Here is a 27,393-nt window from a genome sequence, read left to right as displayed (position 1 = left end):
AGAGGTAATAAGAGATCTGGGGACCCAGGTAAATAGTAATCTCTCCTTTGACAATCATATTGCCAAAGTAGTTAGGAAATCCTATGTGGCCAATCTAATTACTAAAGGGTTTGCATCTAGAAATAAGAGGTTATAGTGCCCCTCTACTCGTCACTTATTTGACCCATCATAGAGTACAATGCTTGACCCATCATAGAGTACAATGCTCCATTTGGGATGTCCCTCACAAGACTCTTCCAACAGGTGGAAAGACAACAAAAAGTACCTCAGCAAGAGGATTACTGGCCTCAAACATATGTCCTTTACAGCCCAACTGAAAACTCTGGCTGTACTTAGTGGCATATTGCTTACTCAGAGGTGATCTCTGCCTGACTTGCAAAGCCATGTCCAACTCAGAATTGATGGACACGCTCCACCTAAAGAAATCCAAGTCACTGCGAGCCACGCACTCTTGTGAGCTAAACCTTGCCACAACAATAAATAGAACATGCTGGAGGGATAGATTCCTGTCAGACTCCCATGCTTTGGAACAAAATTACATCAGGCAGAGCCTCTCACTAACACTCTTCAAGAGAAACCTTGACAAGTGGATGGGTAACAGAAAATACACCCTGGGATCACTTAATTGACTCTGCTTGACAGAGGATCAGTTAATCAATGGGGTGGTGAAAGCCAACACACTCTGGCTAGGCTTATAAGTGCCATCGGGCAGATAGCCTAGTACCTACATATGAATTGTTTAAAAAGTAGGTTTTTAATGTAGTTTTAAAGACCAGTAGAGAGTCAAGCTGAGTGATAGATGATGGGAGGCTACTCCATAGTTTGGCAATGCTATGAGAATACAGGCATTGTCTTGGCTCTTTTACTGGGTTTAGCTACATTTAAAAGGGCTCTGTCTGAGGAGCGAAGGGTTCAGGTAGGGGTGTAGTGTGTAAGACGGATTGGAGTGCTGGACAGCTATTTGGTTGGAAGATTAGCTTATGGGCAAAAGTTAACTGAGTACAGTATAGATGGTGGTGAAATTCTAGCCAGGACAGGTTTGAGATGGCATTGCAATGGTGACAGCGATTGGGTATGCTGAAGGCAAATTTTGCTATCTTGTAGTAGCACAATTCCAGCTTATGGTTGAGGGATGTATGGAGATTGGTGAAAATGGGGCTTCCATACACGAGGGATAGGATAAGCAATGTATTGGCTAGTTTTATCTTTGTCAAGGTAGTTTGTCGGTACAGTTTGCCTAGTCTGAAATGGGTTTTACTGTATTGAGTATATGTTGTTCAAAGGAGAATTTGTCATCAATTGTTCCTAAAAGTTTTGCGTATTTCACCTGTTCTTTTTGTTTTATGTGAAAATGCCTTGAATTCTACAGCTGGGTTTTTTTGATAAGAATAGTAACAGTTTAGTTTTTTGGGGTTCAGCATTAATTGGGCATAGTTTAGCCAAGTTTCTATGGAGGAGAAAGCATCTTGGGTGATCTTCTGGAGGTTAGTGAAGTTGTTGGAGGAGGAGTTGATAGTTGAATCATCAGCATATGGAATCGGTATGCTTTGTTGGGTGGCTTTATTTAGATCATTAATGAATATATTAGAGTAATGGTCCTAAAATGGACTCTTGGGAAACGCCTATTGTTTGCCAATTATTCTGATTGCTGGTTTTGCCATCTGACTGACTACTGTCTATCATTCAGGTAAGAGGAGAACCAGGTGACCATACTTTGAGAGCATCTAAGTGTTGTAATAGCTTAGGATGCGATACAATGTCAAAAACCTTTGATATGTCCATAAACGGAGTACAGAGGTTGATAGGCCAGCATCAAGAGCTTTATTCACAGTATCAGTGAAGGAGAGTAAGGCTGTGGTCGTACTATGACCAGGGCAGACACCATGTTGAGTGGGAGCTAGGAGGCTATTGTTAGGTGATTTAGTAGTTAGGTTTGTATACATTTTTCCAAGGATTTTAGATAGTGGGGAGAGAGTGGAGATTCACCAGTAGTTTGAGAGATTGTGAGAATCTCTCTAGTGGGATATTTTTTCCATAGTTGAACGTAAGATTCAGTGATGGAATGATTGAGAATACTAACAGAATAAGCTATAGCTCTGGCCACAAGTTGTAAGTATTCTGGTGGTAAGTTATAAGTGGAGAGTGAGCATGGCATTAGTTTGGTTAGCAGTTTTAGAATTGGGGATGTAGGTACAGGTTGTAGTGAGAAGGGTGGGTTGGGTGGTGTACTGAGGGGGTGACGGACTTGTCCTGCAACTTGCTTTTGGTAGCACAGTAATTCAGCTTCCTTCAGCACAGTGTACTCACTTTGACTCAAAAGAGAACATTTGTTGATGGTTGAAATGACCACATTCTTTGGAGAATGTTCTACATTGGGGGATACACCTGAACAGTAATGCAATGGGTGGGCTGTAGCTTAGTTGGGGTTGAAACAAATACTGAGGGTAGTGGAAGGAGAGCAGTGATCTGCTGTGACTAGCCATTTCTCTGTGGCTTTGTCAGTGATGGGAAGTGGTCTGCAGGGGACTTCAAAGGTGTAAGTTAAAAAGTGCAATGAGGTTTCTGAAGGCCATCACAGTAGATCTCGAACAGTCGTGTACCTATCGGTGCCTGCTGCTGCTGCCTGTCCCAAAGCTAATGAAACTTGTCTTTCTTTCCTTTTGCTCTTTTTTTCCCCCCTTGCATTTCACTTTTCAAAGGGATGAATACTGAACTTGTTATGGTTACATGGTTAAACAGGTAGATGTACTGAAGAATACATTGATCTTCTAAGAAATGTGTAGCAAATAGCAATTGTTGCAAAACAAAACTGACCATTGGCGTACTTAAGTAAATCTGAGAAACAAACCAATCTGCACATTGATTCTTTTTATGAAAACCCCCAAACATACTCCTGCATATTCACATCTTGTCTACATACACAGGAAAGTCAGTTACAACTCAGCTTGGCTAATGGTACTCTGCAGTCTTGTCTCATTTTCCAAAAAAATGAGTGTATTATGTTTATGCTGAAAGCTAAAAGGATGGACAAATCTGTTGCACATTAAATTCACTGATTTATTGCTAGATGCTGTATGCATTCCTTGGTGTTGGTTATGTTGAGTAGAAACCTCCATCATGCTTCCTGGAATATCCACTATTGGTAGCAGCTGTGTGGTGACTTTCTGCAAGGAAAGAAAAAGTGATCAGCCATTTCAAAATGGAGACAACTTACTGCTTAATAGGTCAAACTTGTCAGGACAAGTGACTTTTCAAGTTAAGTATTTTGAAGAAGCACCACATGGCTACACTTACAAAGACCTTCAGGTCAATAGCCTAGTAACCACCTATGAACCTTCCACACAAACACAAATAGGCCTGTGTATAATGGCAGATAGACTTGTGCTATACAATATTTATATTCCACTACACATCATTTGGTTTGGATAAGTCACAATTTTAAGTTGTTTGGCTAACCACTGCTCTAATGTAGCTGGAAAAAAAAAAAACATTTTCTCACCAGAGTTTGTATGTAGAAAGCATAAGACAGTAGTCTGAATTTTATATGTACCATAGTGCTTTTACTCCATGGTATCCAACTCCAAAGAATTATCAAGGATAAATATTTCAATGAACTATTCCTTACAAAATTGAAAGTCGGTAATCAAACCAATAAGACAATTTTTTTTAACTGATCGCACAAGTGTTTAAGTGTATTTCTCAAAGTAATATCATCACCCCCTTTTTCCCATTTACATGGGGTCGGGGTATCGTATTAACTGTCGCCAACTCCCTCTTCAGTGCCACTCTCCTGCCTTCAACACTCATGCCTGACTGTTGCAGATCTTTCACACAATCCATCCACCTTTTTGCTGGACGCCCTCGCTTCCTCTTACCTTCATCCTGTCTGTCCTAAATCTCCCTCACCAGATTGTCTTCTGCTTTTCTACACGTGCCCATACCATCGTAATCTGTTTTTTGATCTTTTCTGCAATTGGAGCTACTTTGGCTTCTGCTCTTATGTCCTCATTTCTTCGCCTGTCCTGCAGTGTGCATCCTACCACCTTTCTCAGGCACTTCATTTCCATCACCTCTAGCTTCTTCAACTGTTCTGCCTTTAGTGCCCAGGTTTCTGTACCATACAGTAGTACTGGTCGCACCACTGTCTTGTACACCTTACTTTTCAGCTTCTTTGGCATTCTTCTGTCATATACTACACCTGATATATTCTATGCCAGTTGGCTGCAGCCCCTCTGATTCTAGCTTTGACCTCTTCATTCAGACTACCCTTCTCGTCAACCACCCCTCTCAGATACTTGAAGCTGTTTACCTGTTCCACTATCTTCCCATCTGTCTCTATTCTCAGCTTCTTCTGAGTTCCCCAATCTGCTGCTATTACCACTGTCTTATCTGTGCTTAGTTTCATCCCATGTGCCTTCAGATTTGCATTCCATTCTCCTATCCTTTGCTGAAGTTCTAGATCAGAGTCTGCCTGTACTGCCACATCGTCTGCATACAGCAGCTTTGTTGCTCTGACTCCTCCAACCTGGTTGCTGATGTAGTCCATTACCAGTATGAACAGCAGTGGGCTCAGAGCTGAACCCTGGTGTACACCCACTCTCACTGGGAACCGCTCAGTTGAGGCCAAACACTGTTCGTACTTGAGTCACGGTCCTTGTACATAGCCTGTACTAATTCTACCAATGTTTCTGGGACTTCAAAACCACCGCAGTACTGCCCAGATCAGCTTTCTTGGGACCTTGTCATATGCTTTCTCCAAGTCTAGGAAAGCCCAGTTTGACTCTCTCCTCTTCTCTAGTTTCTTCTCAAGTATCGGTCAATTGTGCTGTATCCTGATCTGAATCCGAACTGTTCATCTCCCATCTCACATTCTATTATTCTGTGTATCCATTTATCAATCACCCTCTCCAGAACTTTCATGCAATGTGGTAGGAGTTTGATGCCTCTGTACTGTCAAAGTAATAACTTGTCCATTGCATTATATTGATTATGGAAGTGGCAACCTGTGCGGTACATACCATTTAGGAAAATATTCTCCTGTAAAGTACATGTGTCTAGTTTTCAGCCCTGGCTGGTTCTGAGCTCTTCCCTTATATAGGCTAGATGTGCTGCTACTTTGAAGTTGTATAGAAATTTCTCAGTGAGATGGATGTTGGCTTGCCACTGATGCCTTTAGCCTCAAGTTTGGTTTTGTTGTCCAAGTTTTTTACATTTGCAAAAAGTTGGTCTATTCCTTTGATAGAGTTAGAACACAAGACTGCAAATATGGAATTAGACTCTGGGAGTAATGTATCCATGAGTGAACATGCCTATAGAAAAATCAAAAGTTTTACATACTACTTGTTTTGTAATTACATTTACACAATTTATCTGCCTTTTTAGGTACAGATAACTAATAGAAGTGTTCGAGGCAGCATTGACAGCATCATCCAAGGCTGACAGAATAAGTAATGTGTGCAGAGTATGGGGCTTCCTGTTCTAATATCTGCCCAGGGAGAACATCAAACCATTCCCAAAAGATCATCCTTGAGCCAGGAGGCAGTCTCAGGAAAGGAGAAAATCTCCAAAATTTTCAATTCAGCTTCACTGTATATAAAATCAGCATCTTGAACTATGGACCCCACAGTTGACAGTACCCTGTCTCTGTCAACATCAGGATGATCTGAACAAATAGCCCCCACCCCCCCCTTCTTAGGGGTAGAGGAATAATGAACCAGCTAAGAGTCTCCCAGGAGTAAATTCCTGCAACAAATTCCTGGCTAAGGTAGCTATATAATTTTTTGTCACAGAAAAGTACAGTTTTGTACCTACCATAAATGTAGATGTTCAAGTGTACACCCTGCTGCAGTCATCACACTTGGGTTATCCTGTCGTCAGGGGGTCCCGCAGTCGGCTGGAATTCCAAAGTCTTGGTCCGGCGTCAGTTGCTGTCGCTTCTTCCCTGACGTCAGTGTGCCAGGGGTAGATATAATACAACCGGCACCATTTTCAGTTTTTCTTGCTCCAGATGTCAGGTGCCCCCAAAAAGGTGGTCAGTAATTAGTACCAAATTGAGTAAACTTGCACAAACACAAAATCCCTTCAGCTATAAGCAAATACATCAGGAAGGTATTGAAGAGATATAGCCAGTAGGTCAGAGGGAATGGAGGGAGGGTAACCTGGACTGCAGCAGAGTGTACACTTGAACATCTACATTTATAGTAGGTACACAACTGTACTATGTTCATCGTGTTACCCTGCTGCAGTCATCACACTTGGGTTGAATCCCAAAGCTAAGGATGGGTGGAGGTATCATAGAGGGTTAGAGGAGGCTAGAAGGCCCTGCAGAACTGCAGTGGCGAAGCCCGCCCTGGTCATGGAGTAAAGTGGTAAGCGATAGTGTTTGGTAAAGGTGTGTACTGAACTCCAAGTTGCAGCTTCCAAAATCTTGGTTGGAACCCCCCCCTGAGAGAGGCTGTAGAAGTAGCTGTTGCCCTGGTAGAGTGGGGCCTAATGGTAGCAGGAACTGGTTTTCCATGATGTGTAGCAAAAACGTATGCAATGGCCTATCCATTTGGAAATGGTTTGCTTTGATATAGCCTTCCCTTGAGAAGCTGTAGCATAGGATACAAAGAGCTGGTCAGATTTTCTGAAAGCCTTAGTTTTGTCCAAGTAGTAACGAAGTTGCCTGTGAATGTCCAAGGAATGTAGGAGTCTCTCACCTTTGTTCTGTGGATTTGGGAAGAAGGTGGGTAAGTGGATGGTTTGATTTAAAGCCACACTGGAAACCACCTTAGGCATAAAGGAAGGATTAGTTCATGGAGCAACTCTGTCTTAATGAAAAATGAGGAAAGGTTCCACTGCCATTAGTGCCTGTAGCTCTTGAGACTCTTCTAGCTGAAGTTATTGCTAGCAGCAGGGCAGTCTTCCATGATAGGAACTGAAGATCTGCAGAGAAATCTGGTTCAAAGGGAGGCAGCGTTAGTTTTTCCAGAACAAAATTGAGGTCCCATGTTTGTGTAGGTGCTCTCCTGGTTGGTCTAATGTTTTTTGCCCTTCTGAGGAACTGCCTTAGAAGTGGATGTGAAAATAAGGGTGGATCCGTATTGTAGTGGGCTGAAATAGCTGAAGCATGGATTTTAATGGAGGAGAAAGAAAGTCCTTTGTGCAACATCTCAGTTAAATACTGTAGAATGTGAGGCATATGAGGCTGAATTGTGTCTTGGCCTTTAGATTGGTTCCAGGCACAAAACCTTTTCCATTTGTCCGAATAAGCCTTCCTGGTGCTTGGCCTCCTAGCTTCCAGAATAACATCCATAACTGCTTGGGAAAGAGGAGCTGGCTGGATGCTTAGTTTTGCCATGCAGCCAGATTTAAGGTTTTGAGCTGGCTGTGAAGAATCTAATTTGTTGTGTGAGTAAAAGGGAAATTTGTGGTAATATCCATGGTGGGCCATGGGCCATATTCCTCAATAGGGGGTACCAATGCTGGCGTGGCCAGTCTGGGGCTATGAGAATCCGTCGTGGTCTCTCCTTTTTGACTTTCAGAAGTACCTTTGTGATGAGAGGCAATGGAGGGAAGGCATATACTGTCAGGCTTTTCCAACTGAAAGAGAGTGCTTCCACTTTCCACGCTTGATGGTGAAGTGCCCTTGTACAAAATTTTGTTAGTTGATAGTTGGCTGGCAAACAGGTCTATGTCTGGAAGGCCCCATTTTTGAGTTATCACTGTAAATACTTGTGGATCTAGTTTCCACTCGTGGGGATCCAATATGTTTCTGCTGAGGTAGTCTGCCAATGTATTCTTCTGTCCTGGCAGGAATTGAGCTTGTAACTGAACTTGGTAAGCCAGAGCTGTGTTCCATAAGGTCATTGCTTGCCTGCACAGAGGGTAGGAGTGAGTACCCCCTTGTTTGTTTATGTACCACATTACTGTGGTGTTGTCAGTCGTCCTGGATGTGATAGATCCTTGAAGGCTGTCAGAGCTTTCTGTACAGCTAGTATCTCTTTTTGATTGATGTGCAGATTCCTTTGATCTGCAGTCCTTACACCTTGAATGCACTGCCCTGCCATGTGAGCCCCCCAGGTGTAATCTGATGCATCTGTTGTGATAGTTTGCCTGGCTGGGGGCAAGGTGAAAGGCTGACCCTTGTTGAGGTGACATGCCTGTGACCATCATAGAAACTCCTGTTGTAGGCAGGGAATGAGAGATATCATTGTGTCCAAGCTGTGGCTGTGTTGAGACGATACGTTTTTTAGGTACCACTGTAACTTCCTCATATGCAGCTTTGCAAATGGTATTAGAAGTATGCAAGATGCCATGAAGCCCAAGGCCTGCAGAATTTTTCTTGCAGTTAATTGGGCCTTTGTTGCCATGGTTTTGAAATAGTCAGTTGTAGTTTGTCTGGCGTCAGATAAGCCTTCTGGGCTGTTGTATTCAAGCTGGCACCCAGGAATGTCATATTTTGTGAGGGTACTAGTTTTGACTTCTTTTCGTTTACTGTGTACACCAGGCAATTTAGTAGATGTTTCTCACAAGCCAGATGATGTAATAGAATGTCCTTGCTTTATACTTGGATGAGGCAGTCGTCCAGGTATGGGTATATTTGAATTCCTCTTTGTCTGCAGTATGCAATTACTGGTGCCAGGCATTTTGTGAAGACTCTGGACGCAGTAGATAAGCCAAAGGGCAGAGAATTGGTAATGGGTTGAACCTGCAATGAAACTGAGGTATCTTCTGCAACTTTGTCTGATAGGGACATGCAGGTATACCTCCTTGAGGTCCAATGTTACTAGCCATGCTTCCTTGCCCAACATGGGAAGAAGCTGCTGTAGTGTTAGCATCTTGAATTTGGGATCTTGCAAGTAAGTGTTTAGAATTGAAAGGTCCAGAACTGGTCTCCAGGCATTATCCTTTCTGGGCACTAGAAAGAGTCTCGAGTAAAATCCTTGACCTTGCTCTCGAGTAGGTACCAGTTGAATGGCTCTCATGTCCATGAGAGATGTAATTTGTTTTTGTGCCTCTGCTCATTGATTTTTGTGGCAGGTTTAGCATTCCTCTTTGGCAAGGTGTGAAAATGGAATCTGTATCCTCGTAAAAGTATGTCTAGGACCCATTTGTCCTTTGTGACAATGTGCCAGTTGTCTGAAAAAAGTGAGTTTTCCTCCCAAGGGGGCTGCCAAGAGAGTGTTGCTTGGCCAGATGAGGTGCAAGTCATTGAGTTTGCCTTCTGGTAGATTGGGACCTGTCTTCTCCTCCCTTCTCTGTTGTAGTGCCCCATTGGCGAGGTTTGTACTGGGCTTGTGGTTGTCCTCTGCCCACTGGGCGTCTGTATTTACCCCCCCTCTGTGGTCTGTCTGTAGCTGGAAAGGACCAATTTTTTTGTTGGCCAGTTTCTGTTGAAGCGAGGGGGCTGTACCTGTAGGAAATCTTTGACTGTCTGCATAGATTTTGCCTTATCCTCCATTTTCTTTAAGACTACTTCTGCTTTAACTCCAAAAAGAACATCTGCTGTAAGGGAGCATCTAGAAGTTTTGCTTTAACATGATCAGGTAGAGTTTGTTCCTTTAACCAAGCATGCCTACATATAACAGACCCAGTGACAGCTGCTCTGCAGGAGGCCTCCAAAGAATCAAACCCACATTGTAAGGTATGTTTGCCCACCTGTTCAGTGGCATGCAACAGATCCTGCATTTCTTTCAATTCAGATTGTTGAGGGAGAGTGGTAATTTTTTGCTTTAACTGAGAGATTATAAATTGCTGATACTTAAGCATGTGAAATTGCCAATTTAGTGCCCTCAGAGCTAGAGTGGCTGAGGTGTAAACCTTTTTCCTCCCACCTGTCTAGTGCTCTGGAATCCCTCTCAGAAGGTACAGGATTTTTAGCCATAGAAGCCTTAGCCCCCTTGGGACCCTAGGAGATTGTCTCTGGGTCAGCTACAGGGCTTTTGTAAAGAAATTTGTGGGAATCAGGCACTCTATAATATCTGTCCAGACTTAGCCAGAGCAGGAGGTAGAGAATCAGGGTTAAATCTGGATTCTAAGTAAACATCATCCACAATGTCTAAAACTGGTGGAATGGCAAGTGGTCTGTGTTGGGGGAGTAAAAAACTCTCTGAGCCGTTTCTTCGAGTCAGAGTAGTCCTCACCTTCCCAGTGAAAATGTTCCCTCATAGTGTGTAAAGTTTCCCCAAAGGAGTAGTCTTCAGGAGGAGAAGCTGAGGGAATGGAATCATCAGAATCTTCATAAGGGGAGACGGAGAAATCTTTGTCCTCAGAGGAGTTTGAAGAAATGGACACTTGTTCAGAGGATGCATAATCTTCCTCTTGTCTAAGCCTTTTGGCAGGAGGGGGCTGGGAACCCCTGATTAAAGTGATCAAATCTTCAGCCATTTTGAGCATCTGTTTCTTAGGCATGGGGCCTTGAAAAGGGGACTGAAGTGCAGTCTTTTTAGATTTAATAGGAATCTTCATCTTAGAATACAATTTAATGGTGAGCGTCGTCTGTCTGAAAACACCTTCAGAAACCAATGGCGTTTCTGCAGCACCGACATCTTTTTCAGCAATGTCATCGGAAGGGCCTGAACTAAATGGCTGCGTAGGCCTGGTACATTCCGTCAAAAATTCTGAAGCGGTCTCTGGTTCCAGATCTGCGGTAGTCAGGGGCTGTGTCAGAGCCTCACTGAGGACCAGAGACCGGACCAGCCGAGGCCTCGGAATCTGGCTTAGGCCTGGGCTGTCTGTCCTTATCCTTGCGTTTTTTGTGCACGCCGGTAGTCGGTTGCTCCGTCGGCATGGTGTAGTTAAATTTCCTACCGAAGTAGTGTCGTGCGAAATCAAAGCATCTTTTAATAGTATGCTTATTAAACCTAGCACAAAAATGACAACTAGTGATGTCGTGGTCTGGTCCTAGGCAAGGTATGCAATAAGAATGAAAATCCTTATGAGGTATTTGCTTCTCACAAGAAATAAAATTGTTAACTTTTTTCTGACATCGGTCTGAGGCAAGAAAAGTTTCCCCAACGGGGTACTTAGCTTTATAGAAGACTTCGGTCTGAAATTCGAATTCGAAAATTTCAGTAGTTGACCAACCGGCACTTGCAAACTGCTTCTGCTTCGGGCACCGCGCGGCAAGAAAGAGTGAAGAAAATGGCATCGGTTGCATTATATAGGAAGAAGTGACAGCAACTGACGCCGGACCAAGACTTTGGAATTCCAGCCGACTGCGGGCCCGCCTGACGACAGGATAACCCAAGTGTGATGACTGCGCAGCAGGGTAACACGATGAGCATCCATTTGTCATAATGAATAATTGTCTTTCTCTTTCCTAGGAATATCTCTGATAAAGTCCTATTCAGAGAAGGTATTTCAAATTGGGCAAGTGGTCTCTTTCCCTTCCCCAGCCACCCAATACCCTCCCAGGGTGACCCTAGTACCCAAATTGGCTGGTTCTCCCATGGCACCATCCAACACTGGAACAGCTAAAGAGAAGACGCCTGATCCCAATCCATAATGGCTGTCATGACTACAACAAAGGGATTTGAGGAAACCAATAAATGGTCTGAGGAAAAAGTAACATCCACTGTCATGTCACCTACCAATGGCTGAGGCACTGAGAGATCCCATGCTATAGGCAAGGGCTCATGTTTTAACTTTTTTCCTTTTAGTTATATTGTAGGAAGAACAGGAGAACTAAGGTAAGTACCCTTTCTGTAGCTGGGAAAGAAGCCTGATTGCCAGTCAGATACACTAGGAGGAGTCATTCAAATGATAAGTTGTTACTTAGTTCATATAAGAAGCACACAATACTTTCTCAAAGTTTCAAACCTATACATAATCAAATTCTGTAGAAATACAAAATAATTGTACTGTTTAATAAACTGTTAGAAACAATAAAAATTAAGTACGCAGTCTCAAAGTTTACACAAGAACCTAAAGTACAACACCGTTTCCTGTCCAAATTACAGAATTGAAAAATTAATAACTCCTTAAGAAGCTTAAAAATCCATGTAAATAAGCCCATATGCCATAAATCTACACTAAATGCAAAGCATGCGATTTGTAGTTTTTTTAAGAGATATACCACAATTCTGTCAAAAAACTAAGCACACACACACAAATTCAAGAAAAATGTGGAAGGGTTCCCCAAAAGGGGCCTATCTCTCTGAAAAGAAGCTGCAGGCCAACTGCTGTTCCTATAGAGCTTCAGGGATGTGTCTGCAGCAAGCAGCAAGAAAGTTCTGAAGATATTTATTCATTGTGTGTGTGTGTGTGTGTATATATATATATATATATATATATATATATATATATATATATATATATATATATATACATACATATGTAGTGCTCTCCAAAAAGGGTTCTGTCTGCAGATAGCCAAAGTGATTGTGAAGGAAGGGATTAGAGCTTTGGGAAGCTGGCCAATTGCTGTATCCTTGACAGGATACAACCCACAGGCTACTGCAGCAGTGAGAATGATGAACATCTTAAATTATGAGATGGGGAAGCTTACTTTGCTTTGGTTTGAACCTGTATATATGGCAGACCTAAAATACCCAGTCAGGTAAATACTATTTCTGGTAGTAATAACCTGAGCCAGGAAAATCTCACAGCATCATTAGTAGATGGTATCTGTCTGATGGCCAATTGGTTTTCCTCAACACTTTTGCGAGATTCTATAAGATGAACTTTACATCCAAGTCTGGGTCTCCATCAGGGGCCACTGTTGCCAAGGGGATACTGCCATAAGGATACCTGCCCAGAAAGATTTGCTAAGGGAGTTATCCTATTGTTAAATGGGATGGATCTCCTATTAGCTGTGAAAGCTAAATACTTAACATAACAATAGATTTATAAGAGGCAAGTCCATCCTGCATAACATACCAACCTTTCATGCCCCCCAAGATACTTTAAGCTAAACTTTACATTCAAGTCTGGGTCTTTATCAGGGGCAATTGTAGCCCATAGGGATGTCTAGTGAGAAAGATTTGCTAAAAGAGCTATGCTGTTGTTAAACAGGATGCACCTTTTCTTATTAAATATGAAAGCTAAATACTTACTACCTTAAGAGTAGTTCTATAAGAGACAAGTCCATCTTTCATAACATACCATCTTTTTATGCACCCCCAATGTAGCTGGTCTACAGTTTTCCTTGTCTGTTACAGGTGTTCACAGCAGAATGTTTACTGTAAACAAAATATGCCATCAGCGTTAAATGCATCTGATTAGTTTCTGATTTAAGCTGGTTGTAGGTTCCTCCCCACTGTAGTTCTAGCTTTTTACTAAGCCTTGAATGTGTGTTAGACCTTCCTGAAAGGTCTTCTTGTCTTTGGGGAGGATTTGATGATTGCTCCCAGTTTGCAATCTTCTGTGAACTTGGTCATCCAGAGACCTTTGATATAGGCTTTGCCCTTCGAGAAGTAGATGCCAAAGAGGAGATATCCCAAATCAGAACCCCGCGGGACTCCACTGATAACTGACCTCTTTGTGGAGGTGGCCTCACCAATCCTAACTTCTTGGGTTCTATCTATGAGCCAGCTAACTATCCAGGATGTAAGAGAGAGGTTTATGCCTAGTTCTGTCACTTTGTTGACAGTGCCCTAGTGAAGTATTGTATCAAAAGCTTTAGCCAGTTTCGGGTAGGCTATACACACCGCTTTTCCCTCCTCTATTTGCCTTAGTGACATTTTCAGAGAAGTCCATCAGGTTCAGTAAACATGACCTTCCTTTGACAAAGTCAAACTGGGATGGATTCAGTGTCTCGTGGTCTCTTATGCCCTTGTTGATGATTTTCATAATACTGCTTTCCATGGCTTTGCAAAAAAGGCTACACATACTGACTGTGTAATTTCCATGATATGTTGAAGGTCCTCCCTTTCGAAGGAGGGATGATTGTCAGTCTTCCATTCTTGAGGTACAAAACCTATTTTAAGACTACAGTTAAATAGTGACTCCAGGAGTCCTGAAAAGTCATACTTTAGACTGCTCAGGAGGCATCATGGAATGTTATCAGGGCCTAGTGAGGCTATGTTCTTGGCTTTAATGAGTGCAGCCAGTACATACTCCCTAGTTATAGTTGGGGGTGAGGGGGGTAAAGTTGGAAATTTGTCTAACAGGTTTGCTATACTGCCATGCTTGGTGAATGTGGCACCATTAACCATCAGTTTAGCACAGTACTGTATGCTGCCCTTGAGGTTTCTGACATAGCTAAAGAAGGCCTTATGGTTATCTTTCACATGAGAAGCTACTCATTTAGCCATCTTATTTGCCTCTTTAGTTTGAGAGAGTTATCTTTGTGTGAATTACCCTTCATGATTTTGGCATAATTTCTTTCCCTTTGTTGTACTTCCTGTTGATTTTGGGATGTCGCCAGGGCAATTTCTTTCTGGGGCTAATTCTGAGCTTAATTCTGGAGGGTACAGCAGCCTCTGACATGGTTGTACAGAGTTAAGAGCAATTCACCATAGGCTGCTGTGTTCTCCAGGTTTGGAGGGTCACTGAATTTTGTCAAACCATCGCTTAATAAAAGGTAGTTTACCTTGGAACAGTTCCTGTTTCTGGTTTTACTGGGGTTACTAAGTTGATTTTGCTTTTGAGCGAGAGAGCTTTAAGGTTGTACCTAAAGATGAGACATTGGGGGTTGCAACATCATTCTCCCATATTTGTGAGTATGAGGTCCTGTTTGTTGGAGCCTCTAGTGGGTGTTTTCACTACTTGGTTAAGGGTGTTTGTAAATACAAAGCCCAGGAATCTCTGTGCCTGTAGATTCGAGGCTGCATAAGATTCCCTGTCTACAGGGGGTAATTAAAGTCTCCCATGAGTATGGTGATATGTTGGATGGTGTGTGTATCCAGTATGCCATGTGACATAGCTTTGACAATGGATGGTCTAGGCAATATTTGTTGTTTAGGAAGATTGATTTTAAGTGCCTCAGCATATTTTAGTCTGTGTGTGCTGTGTGCTGTGTGAGGTGGGTGTGGTTTCGACAACCTCATATGTGCTTGTATGCAAGACTTTAGCCTCCAGTGTCATTGTGCAAGTGTACCTACTGTGTCTGTTTCTTTAAGGATTAAGTGGTTGTTGGTAAACATGAGATGATTGCTACATTGCCTCAGGATACTCATTAGGAAATTGAATATCCATGCTGTCCAGTCCTTTGCTTGGTGAGCTACACGGGGGTGGTGTACTGGTATTGAAAGGCTTTTAAGGATACTTTCTTGGTGCAGACTAATGATGCTTTACTGGGGCAGATTATGCTAAGCAGTAGCAAATTCTACTAACTTTAATGTAGACATAGTACTGAATTCTACTACACCTACAGGTATTGCCACTCAACACCCAGCTAGCTGCTCTAACTCAATGCCTTGCGACTCCACCAGGTATATTTGCATTTACATTCTACTGATATTTTTAGGTGTCAAATGTGATTTGTTCAAAAAAAAAAAAAAAAAAACATGCTATATACAAGGTATCAAGGTACAAAAGTCTCAACCTCAAAATGCACACACTCGAGGCTCTCCTCAGCATGGAGAAAATCGATGTTTGTGCAGTGACAGAAACCTGGTTCAAGGCTCAAGAGAGCACCCCAGCACTGCCAGGTTACAATTCATATCATACCTTCCGGCCTCAGTTACCGGATCGCAGTACAAAGGGTGGAGGTGTATCCATATTCATCAAGGATACCCATATCTCCAGGTTAGTAGTGCAGCATGATGCCCCAGAGATCATCCATGTGCAACTATCAGCAGGCAAAACCACATTTCAAGTCGTAGCTGGTTATAGATCACCCACCATGTCCCAAGATGCTCACTCTGCATTCCTTGAGACATTGGAAAATATAAAGGTCCTACCCAACACCATAATCTTGGGTGATTTCAACTACCCTGGTATAGACTGGGCGAGCTACCAATGTTCAAACTCCTATGCTCAGCGATTCATAGAATTTATAAATTCAAATGCCCTTGAACAACTAGTATGTTCCCCCACTAGGGGGGACAATATATTGGATTTAATCATCACAAATATGGGCGCCTATTGTACCACACCTGTTATCACTCCCTCCTTGGTCAGATTCGACCACAAACTGATAACCCTGGACATCCTCACCCCTCCACCTCCCCCCTCCACCTCCCCCAGTCAAAGAAACCATAGTCAAAAACCTTTTCAAAGCAAACTTCTTGCATCCGAAGTGGAAAGCTTCACTATTCCCTTGCAGAAGGATAATGACATCCAGTATGCGGAATCCTACACCAAGGCACTCTATATGCATCTTCAGGATTGCATGGACCATGCTATCCCAAATAAAACCAATACTCCTTCCTCAAGCAAGAAAAAAACAGTCTGGTGGACCCCGGCCATAAGCAAACTTTACAATAAACGGAGAGGACTTATACAAAAAAAGGCCAAATCTCAAGTAGAAAAATCATCCCTGATCAGCATTAGTAAGAAATTGGGGGTCCTCATCAAGTCAACTAAAGCTAATTTTGAAAAGAAAGTTGCCAAGGATAACATTAAGGCCTTCTATGGCTATGTCAAAAACCTAAATGGCAACTCTCAGGTCTGTTCTGAGAGTACAAAATGGAACAAAATACACTGACCCTTCTGACATTGCCAACATCTTGGCTGACAGGTTCAGTGCAAATCCCCCCCCCCCCCTTTACAGGGCCTATTACCATTCCAGGGGATTGTGCAAGTCCAATTATTACTGATACGTTTGTTAAGGCTCTATCTAAAGCTAAAAACACTGCCTCCATGGGACCAGATGGTGTCCCAGGCATGTCATATGCAAGCTCCAAAAGGAATTAACCCCGCATCTTAATACCCTATTCAGTCTCAGCCTCTCCACAGGATATGTGCCCATAGAATGGCGCACGGCAATGGTGGTCCTGTTACATAAGGGTGGGGCCACAACTGACCCTGGGAACTACCGACCAATAAGCCTGACCAGTCTGATCTGTAAGGCTATGGAGCGAATCATTATGAAACTCAGAAATGGAGAGATTGGGAACCTCCAGTCGCTGGACCCCACACAGCTTCAAGGGCAGATCATGCCTCCTGAACCTGGTGGATTTCTTTGAGACAGTTACTCAGGCTATAGATAAGGGAAAGGAGGTACACACGGCTTAACTTGACCTTGCTAAAGCATTTGACACCATTCCCCATTCAGGTATTATTGATAAGCTCACCAGCCTGGGCATAAACCCTTGCGTCACAAGATGGATCGCAAACTGGCTCTCAGACAGATCCATAAAGTAAGAGTAGCGGGATCTATGTCCGAATCCAGACCAATAACTAGTGGTGTGCCTCAGAGCTCTGTCCTGGGGCCCCTCCTGTTTGGCATATACTTCTCAGAAGTACAGGCAAGCACGGAAGGGCTGTGGCTGACTAAGTTTGCGGACGACTGCAAACTGGGTGCTATAATAGAGTCTCCGGCCGACGTGGAGATCCTCCAGAAGGGTCTAAATGAGATTGATGCATGGTGTCAAAGCCATGGTCTCAAGCTAAATGCAAAAAAAAATGCATAGTAATCCCCTTTGGAAAAAACAGAGTACCCGCAAACTACAACATAGGAGGTAATCCCCTGAAATCTGAAGAAGAAATAAGGGATCTAGGGACTCGAGTAGATAGTCAGCTTTCCTTTGATAACCATGTTGCCAAAGTGGTTAGAAAATCCTTCTGTGTGACCCATCTGATCACGAAAGGGTTCGCATCCAGATCTAAGGATGTAATGGTGCCCCTCCACTCTTCCCTCATCAGACCCATTATTGAGTACAATGCACCAATTGGAATGTACCTGGCTAGACATCTCCAGCAGCTGGAGAGACCACAGAGGTACCTAACCAAGAGGATTACTGACCTCAAACAGTTGCCCTATGCAGCATGATTGAAAAAGCTAAGACTGTTCTCTGTTGCATACCGCTTTCTCAGAGGCGATCTCTGTCTAACGTACAGAGCCATGTCCAACCCAGAATTGTTGAACATGCTCCATCTTAGCAAAACCAAATCTACTCGAGCTACACGCTGTAGGGATATAAACCTCAACACAACAATGAATAGAACATGCTGAAGGGATAGATTCCCTTCACAGAGACTTCCCTTACTATGGAACAGGGTCCTGATCTACATAAGACAGAGCCCCTCACTATCACCCTTCAAGAGGAACCTTGATGAGTAGATGGGTAACAAAGTTCACACCGGAGGGATCACACCAACAGCACTACTAGATAGGGGCCAAGGGTACTAGCTGCTAATACAATGGTCTAGGGAACTACTAAAGGGGCAGTGAATACCGCACAACGTGGCTGGGCTAATATATGCCTCCTGGCAGATAGGTTCATAGGTTGGTACTGGACTATCGGAAGGTTTCATCTTAAAGCTTATATGATGGCGCAAACAACTGCATTAATATTTGCATCTTTGTATTGCATCTAAAGGCATATTGAATACTGTTTGTGCTGTAATAGTTTTCTTATTTCTCCAAACATCACTGTAATCAGGTGATACAGACAGCTTAGCTGACAGCGGTATAAAGAAAATGCTGCCGGCAGTATAGATGTAGTACGAGTGGTTATAGAGCTGTTATAAGCAACGTTACAAAAATGAATATTGTCTGGGTTTATCTTGGCTTATAAAACGTGATTTAAGATCTAGAATCAGATGAATGCAACTATTGTAAAGGTTACTTTGGAATAGTTATTTAAAGATGTTCTACAAATATGAACATTTCTTTAAATTGTGAGCTGATGCCTTCATTTTTTAAAGGCTCATTCCATATCCATTAAGTCAGAATTTGAACTTAAAATAGCTCCACAGAAGAGAATGAGTAAAAAACTTTTCAATATACCACACGTTATTTGTGAATGTGACCCCCACAGTATGTGGTAGTAAGCAGTATGTGGTAGTAAGCATCACCCAGTGCATGCCCCCATCACATCATTACATTCCCACTGGCCATTTAATGGACAGATGTGTGTTAACCTTGTACTGCACTATATTTCAGTTACTGTACTTCTTAAGCTGTTTCAAGGAAAATTGTATAATTACAATTGAATATATTAAGACCCGCGGTAGTGGTGCTGCGGTAGCATTGTCACCTCACAGCAAGACGTTGTCATGTTAGATTCTCAGCTAGAGCATCTTCTGTGTGGAGGCATGCGTGAATGGGCGTGCCTTCATTGAAGGTTGTGCATCAGGGCTGGTAACTCGGCACGTAAAAATCCACTACCAAACATTAGTGGACCGGAGTTCCCCTAACCGGGATAAGCCGAAAGACACAACAATTGTATATATTACCATAATAAGGCACCTGTACTTTCAAATTCTTACAATTGAAAATTAGAAGAATTACATGACACTGCAAATGCATGCAAGTGGTGATGCACCCACTGTTTCTCATTACTTCTGAAGCATTCTGAGAAATGTGATACTTTGTACAGTATTACCCAAAGTACCAAAAGAGGAGCAAATAGTTAATAAAATACCCTTTAAATATCTGCAAGTACAAATGTTGTAGAATGAGAAATTGAAATACAATAGTATATCTCACTCCTACTGTTATATGCTAGAACAATTTTAAATATCATTTTCAACCCCATTTTTCCATGAAGGTGGAGTTTCACATTAACTCTCATAACTTCTCCCTGTTTCTTTCTCTCTCATATATATAATCTTCAGAGTAATTGTCCTACCTTCTTCAACAGTCATACTCGCCTATCCCAGGTCTTCTTTCATGTCTTCTGTCTGTCTCTTGGCCTTTACATCATCCATTCCTCCTGCCTCTCCCAAATGCCTTGCCAAATAGCCTTTTACTTTCCTGCTCATGAGAACAAACCACCATAATCTGTTTTCCTTACCCTTCTCAGTAATCAATGTTACTTTGGCTTCTCCTCTGATGTTCTCATTTCTTAGTCTGTCCCACAGTGAGCTTTCTTGCTACCTATCTCGGGCACTCCAGCTGCATCACCTATCACCGCAAACTTCCTCAGCTGCTCTACTTTCACTGCCCATGCCTCTGTGTCATTCAGAAGCATTGACCACACCACTGGTTTGTACACTTTGTTCTTAAGCTTCTTTGGCATTTTTCTGCCACACACCCTACCCTGACACATTGTGCAGCTGGCTGCAGCACTTCTGCTTCTAGCTTTGACCTTCTTATTCATATTTCCCTTCCTCCAACCACACATTCCAGACATTTGAAGTTGTTCACCATTTCCACTGTTTTGTTCTTCTATTTCAGTGTTAAGCTTCTATTTTCCCCATTTGAAGTTGTTTGCTGCTATGACCACTGCCTTGTCTGTACTCTGTTTCATCGCATGTACCTTTTTGTATTCCCATCCCAGGTATTTGCCGGAGTTCTTATTCAGAGTCTGCATAGAGCAACGTTGTTGATCTGACCTGTTTGTTGTTGTAGTTAATCCCCAGTATGAGCCCTGACACACACCCATTCTGAATGGAAACCTCACTATTCATACTTTTTGTAATTGGGTCCCTGTGTACAATGTGTACTAACTCTGCCAATGTTTCTGGTACTTTGAACCATCACTGGATGTCCAAATCAGCTTTCTTGGGATCTTTCCTATGCTTTCTTCAAATCTGTGAATGCCTAGCTGTACTCTTTCCTCATTTCCAGCTTCTTCTCTGCTATGTGTCTCATGGCAAACATCAGGTCAGTTCTACTGCATCCTAATTTGAATCCAAACTGCTCATCTGTTAGGTTCATAGGCAAGTACTAGGTAAGGTAGCATAGCAGGACACTTTAAGCCTTGTCAATTTTCCATTTGGTGCTTGAATGGCCTTACTCATCCCACGGTCGATAATTATATATTGCCCCTAGTGAGAATAGCTGGGATCATGCCATAGATAATTTGAGGGAACCCATGCATGGAATAGGAGCTGTCTCTGTCCACTACTAGTACAGGGGACAGTCCTAGAGTAAATTTTCTGTTTCCTATCCATAGATCCAAGTTGGACTTGAATATGGACAGGTATGGACTTTGCTTTACATGAATGGGAAGTCTTTTCCAGGGCAATGGTATCATCTCTGAGATATAACTGTCACTCCAAACTGTTATGTTGATGTTGCAGAAGAGGTTTAGATCTCTAGACTGAATATTTCTGGTGCCACTTAATTTGCTGATGTAAAGAAACTCCATCAATATTTGGTCAGAGGATGGCTTGTATGCCAGACACAGGTTACCTCTTAGCAGTCTGTAGGATATTGAATATGGTGACAGGACTCTGAGTGGGTCCAAGTAGGACATGTTATTTAGGCCTTGTATCCTTTTAGTAAGGTATCTCTGTGGGCATTTCAGTTGGTGCATGTGTCTGGACAGATGCATATCAAATTAGGTATTATTTATTTCCAGTTTGATTACCAGGGAAGTCCACTGGGCCCAGAGAGCCCGTTTTCGGTGGAGGCCCGGGGAGAAAAGCTCCATGAAACAGATTACAGTAAAGATAGAAGTTCAATAAAAATACAAACACATATCAAATAATACAAAGCATGAGCAATACTGCCCATAGTGGAAAAATATTGTGCAGATACATTTTAACAAAATTCACACAGTTAAAGTCAAAAGCTATTTACAGAGTGCGAGAGATTGTATTGGAATTAGCTATAGAAGGTTATAGCCAGCTATAAGGTGCTTAGGAACACAGGAGGATACCCTCCCAGGGGCTTTTGTTAAAGAGTTCTAGGTAGGGAGAATGCAGTTACATTTTCATTTGGAGGAGAGGTGGGTATTAAGCTGAGTTTTGAAGTTGTTTGTGTTTGACATTGTCCTTAGAGTGGAAGGGAGAGAGTTCCATTTCTTACCTAAGGAGGAGAGGAGAAGTTGTCCAGCAGGACATTTAGGTTTGTGGACAGTAATTAAGTTTTGGTGTTCAGATCTGAGAGTTCTATTTGGGAAGGATGTCAGAACTAGGCATTTGGTTGGATTAAATATTAGTCTATGTGCTGTAGTGAGCTGGAGGAAGTCCAGGTAATTTGTGAATTCTAACCAAGTGAGGGACTGGAGGGTAACACAGTGAGTGGAGTGTTTAGCTTTGGTGGCAAATTTAGAAATTTTCTTATAACCGCTTTCAAGTTTGGAAGTGATGGAAGAGGATAGGTTAGTTAGTAGCGGGGCACCATACAGAAGGGAGGGAAAAGAGGAGGCCAGAGTATGACTGGTAGAAGTAGAGAGGAAGTGGCTGTTCCTGTATAACATACCTAGTTTTGGGGGTCTATATCAAAAGACCGAATGTTTACGTGATCTAACACCTAAACATCGATCTTCTAATATCGAACAACACAATGTCAAATGTCCCAGGGAAACACGTCCCTCGGCCACAACACAAAAAACATTACTTTACATCTAAAGTGGGGGGGGGCTTTGCCTCTCACCCCCCCCAACTAAATATACCAACTCCAAGATCGCTCAACAGGCAAACGGCCAAGGGAAATCTTTCCCTGCTTTAAATTGGCCATCCGCCGTTTTTTTTGCTTTCGATATTAGAAGATCAATGTTTAAGTATTTGATTACCTAAACATTTGGTCTTCTAATATAGACCCTAGTTTCTGGTGGGTTTTCTTTATATTTTGCTGAATATGGATGTCAAACTTGAGGTGTTCGTCTGTAGTTACATAGAGTAGTTTGGCAAAGGGAACAAGTTCTATCTGAGAGTTGCTTTGGATTATATTCAATGACTTGCCTAATGAGAGTTAAGTAAAGGGGACAATGACATCCCTAGATGATGTCGACACAATGTCTTCTGTTCACTTTGTAAAAATCTGTATGGAGGCTGAGGTTGAACAGTGTTAAGGATGTGGATTAATCATGCTTCATGCTATTTAATATGCATCCAGGGATATTATCAGGACCCATGAATGTAGTACTGTTATCTTTTGATAGCACTTTTAGAATTTGCTATTGTGTAATAGCTGGAGGTGAGCAAGTTTTAGGTATATCTTGAGGCACAGCTGGAGGGGAGAGAGGGGTAAAGTTAGATTTTAATTTATTGGCCAATAGGTTTGCTATATTCTCCGCCTTAGTGTAGGTAACATCATTCAAAATCAGCTCACAACATTTCTACATTGTGCGTTTGAAACTGAGCACATAACTAAAAATGCCTTACGGTTGTCTTTGGCTTGGGTAACTATTTTAACCTCAGACTTTGCTTTGGTAGATTTTATTAAGCTCCTGGGTTTGTTTATTTCTGAGACAAGGGCTTTATCAGTCTGGGAATTACTCTTCTTACTTTACTTTTGGTCAAAATTGTCTTTCTTAAGCTTGTTGCTGTTATGGTTCCAACATGTGGGTTGGTTTCTGGGTTTAAGCATATTGTTTCTGAGATTACAAACATAACTAAAAATGCCTTGTGATTGTCTTGGCTTGGGTAGCTATTTTGGCTTCAAGCTTGGCTTTGGTGGATATTAAGATCCTGAGTTGTTTGTTTATTTCAGTGACAAGGGCTCTAACATTTTGGGAATTACTCTTCTTAATTTTTGTCAACATTGCCTTCCTTTTAGACTTCCAAGATGGCTGTATACTAACAGCTTAATTCCAGCTCTCCCAGTGTGAAAATAGAAACTCAGAAGAGAAGGCCAGTGGACTTGTATTTCTGGGTAAATTTCAGTAACTGGTTAGTAAATACACTGCCAGGATGCCAAGAAAAAAGAAACGCAGAGGACCTGAAAGACAATCACATACAAAAGGTGAGGGTGGAAAAAAAACACTGGCTAGGATGAGTACTGCAGATGTTCAGCAAAATACAATACAATACAAGCTCAAGACATGACTTCCAGTAACCTAGAGGAAATTATAAGACAACTGCATCCAGACCCGATTAAAATAAATGAATCACTGGTGGAGTATATCAGCTCAAATAAAAGGCCGGAAAAAATGGAAGAAGCTTTAAACAGATATTCAGAGGAGGTGAGGTATAAAACTTGGAAATTGACAAATGTGGAATTACGAAGCAACAGTTCTATTTCTGAAACATGAAAGAACAAGAAAATCTGGAAATATTGTACTTTTACTTTGTTAAACTTGTACGGGACTATAAAGCATATGCCCTACTTCATGTCATTAACGTTTGGAAAAATACTTTGGAGATGGGAAGAGGAGAGAGAAAGTTAACTGTAGGCAAAACAAATTTTTTTTTCTTAATACTAACATTTTTATAGTGCACGATTTTCCTTGCATGCTGTGTTTTCTCAGTTATTTTTTTAAGTGTAATGGGGATGCTAATGTAAACAGGTGCTGCTGTTTCCCCCCCTTCCCTCTTTCTTGTTCAGTTTTAAGATATGTAGGCACTGCAGTGTAAAAGAAAGAAGAAAAGTCTGGTCAAAAGAGCATAACAAAACAAAAATTGATGTACTTCTGCTCATTCTTGCATAGGGGAATGACTGTATTAAGGCCTTTAGCTTGATCTAGTAACACATTTTAAGAGAAAGCAAGTAAATGACAAAGAACATTGAATATTATAATGATTTGTTTTAAGAAATATATGTATGCTTTTAGCTCAAATGGATATGACAAGAAACATCCGTATAAAAGATCAACCTGCCAAACAGTGTATGCATGTAATACAAAAGCTGGAAGTAGACACTTAACAAAAAAAGCTGTTATACATAAAAGGTGGGAATAATAACTTTTAACACTGATTCTTTCTGTAATGTATTTAAATCCCAATGGTCTCACAGATGAATACAAAAAAAAAAGACTAGTGAACTGTATTAAAAATGTAGAATGCAAATAGCTGTGCTACAGGAGACACACTTGAAAGGTGTGAATATGATGAAGAAATGTTTTCAGGGTGGTTTTTCAGCAGAATACCTGGGACAAAGGAAAAGAGGAGTACTTAGAACTTAGAACTCCAATAGTGATAGAAGATATATTAATGCTACATTTATAGTACTAAGGCACTAGTGGCAAGGGATGAGGATTATAAAAGCATGTATTTATATTCCACCTAGTATAATGGAACTTAAGAAAATTCTGGGAGAAATAATCAACTTTCAGCAAGGAATATTACTTATAGGTGAGGACTGAAATTTGATTTGCGGCAGATAAGTATCGGGGGGGGGAACGAGAAGGGAAAAATATAACAAAGGAGGGTAGATGTTTAAAGAAATTTATGAACTTATTTGGCATGGGAGATGTGAATTCAGTACTAGGAGGACAGAGCAAATTTACATATTATTCCCCAAGATACAAAAACTAATTAGGCTAGAGAGAATTTACATTTTACAGGAACATGTGCATTTACTTGAAAGTCTTGATACTTACCCAATAACTATTTCAGATCATGCTCTAATAATAACTAAAAACATAGGGTAATGAAATAAAAATGAGATACTGGCACTTTTCCACCTATCTCTTGAAAAGAGAGGAATTTAAGGAATGGGTAGTGGAAATTAAGGAGATATTAGAGAAGATAAAAATTTCTTCTGATAATATAGCTAGGGCGTGAGATAAAATTAAAGTGGATTTTAAAAATAGGGTGGAACTTCTGATAATATAGCTAGGGAGTGAGAAGTGTATTTTAAAAATAAGGTGGAAATAAAAGAGATATGGTTAAGAAGTAAAATAATTATTTAGAGGAACCGACAAATGTTAAAGCATTGCAGAACAGGGGGAATCTCACAGACAAAGAAGAGGAGCAACTGGAGAGTGCTAAAGAGAAAATAAGGGATTACCTCAATAATATGCATGAATTTAGAAAGATTGCTGTTAAGCAACTGTTTTTTGATAACTCCAGAACACCAAAACTTTTAGCACAATGACGCAGTAGAAAGGGCTGTCACTAACCTTAGGAAGCCTATAACAGGGAAGATAACAGATCTTGGAGAGGTACAAGAAATATTTTAGAAATTCTATGAAAGTCTGTATAAAGTAGAGAAATATAGAAATCAAGAACAAGTAGCAAATGTTTATGGAAGAATTAAATCTGCAAAGGTTAAAGTTAGACGAGATTCTATTACTAACAGGATAGGAGGAGATGAGAGAAAAATAGTGATGTACCGATCCACAGGAAAGTCACCAGGAATAGATGGTATTGCTGTGGAGGTTTGGAAGGTAGGAGGGAAAAAAACTGAAAAATCTGGAAGGTTGTGTTTTAACAGTATTTTGAAAGGAAGAGAAGTACCAACATCCTGGAAGAAAGCGGTGATGGCTGTAATACCTAAAGAGAGAGTAAAGACGCATCAGACCCAGCTTCATACAGGCCCATTTCAATAGTAAACTATGACTATAAAGTGAAACCAAAACTGATAGATATGGCCCAATGTGATTTTGTGGAAGGAAGGCAAACATTTGACAATATTAACAGAACACTGACAATCCAGAAGGAAGCAGAATGTAAGAAAATATCACTATTGTTGGTGGGTCTTAATGCAGAGAAAGCATTTGCAGAGTAAGCTGTGACTTTGAGTAGGGCAATGGAAGAATCTGCATTCACAGATAAAATTGTAAGGTTGACTAGCAGGATGTAGGAGAGATTGGAGGCAGTGGGTGGGTTCCTTTCTCTGATAATCCCTGCTTGAACAGAGGAACCAGGCAGGGGTGTCCTCTTTCTCCTTTGTTATTTACATTATACTTAAAACCATTGGCAAAGAAAATAAGGGACTCAGAAATTCAAGGATATAATTGGTATGGTAGTTAAGAAAAGCTGGCTTTATTTGCAGATGATATTATTTTATACCTGACAAAACCAGAAAAGGACATTTCAGTATTGTTGAACATTTTGAGATGGTTTCAGATATTTTCAGGATACAAAAATAATGAAGCTAAAACAATGGCAATATCTTTAAATTATGTACCCACTCACAAATTGGTTCAGCAAAATCCATATTTACACGGACATGATAAAAATGAAGTACTTAGGATTATGGATTAAAATGATTCTGGTGTGACAGCTAGTGATATGTGGGAAGAGACTAAATAAAAATAATACAAAAACTGAGAAATTGGAAGCCCTGTTATATGTTTATGGATAGTAAGACACAGGCAGTTAAAATATTTTTAGTCCCTTTAGTCTAATACACAGGTCAGGCATATTTTTATTAACCAGAAGAGAAGTTGTGGATAGCAATTAATAAAGAACTGGAGAATTTTATCTGGGAGGGGAAGATGGCAAGAGTCAAGTGGGATAAGCTGATTTTTCCAAAAGAACATGGATTGGGATTGCCCAATTTGAAGAGTATTTCAGAGCTACACGGTTAAGGCTCCTATACATAGCACAAATAGACACCTATAATTCAAAGTGGAAAGGGATCATAGGAGATTACTAGGCTATAGACCCGGAGATCAATTCAAGCCTAGCCATTCCATCCCAATGTAATACCATAAAAATGTTGGTTAGTCATTACTAAATGCAATCTTGGTTATTAACTATGTCCAGGAGGGTTGTGAGCACTGTACCTGGTCAGAA

The 27,393-nt window shown here is 41.3% G+C and overlaps 1 protein-coding gene across 4 annotated transcripts in view; it reads right to left on the bottom strand.

Moving 5' to 3' along the window:
* Positions 1 to 2,853: 2,853 nt before the first annotated feature.
* Positions 2,854 to 27,393, bottom strand: part of CFAP276 (cilia and flagella associated protein 276) — a 494,385-nt gene continuing 469,845 nt past the window's right edge. For all 4 annotated transcript variants that reach the window (XM_044076475.1, XM_044076476.1, XM_044076477.1 and 1 more), the window contains exon 5: positions 2,854 to 3,164. In XM_044076475.1, the coding sequence (XP_043932410.1) occupies positions 3,094 to 3,164 (71 nt within the window). In that variant the 3' untranslated portion in view covers positions 2,854 to 3,093. The remainder of the gene's footprint in view (positions 3,165 to 27,393) is intronic.

This window comes from Protopterus annectens, chromosome 7.part0, assembly GCF_019279795.1.
Source record: "Protopterus annectens isolate FY-2018-M chromosome 7.part0, PAN1.0, whole genome shotgun sequence".
In the NCBI taxonomy this organism is placed as follows: Eukaryota; Metazoa; Chordata; order Ceratodontiformes; family Protopteridae; genus Protopterus; species Protopterus annectens.
Note: the sequence above shows the minus strand (reverse complement) of the source record. Positions and strands in the feature narration are given on the sequence as shown.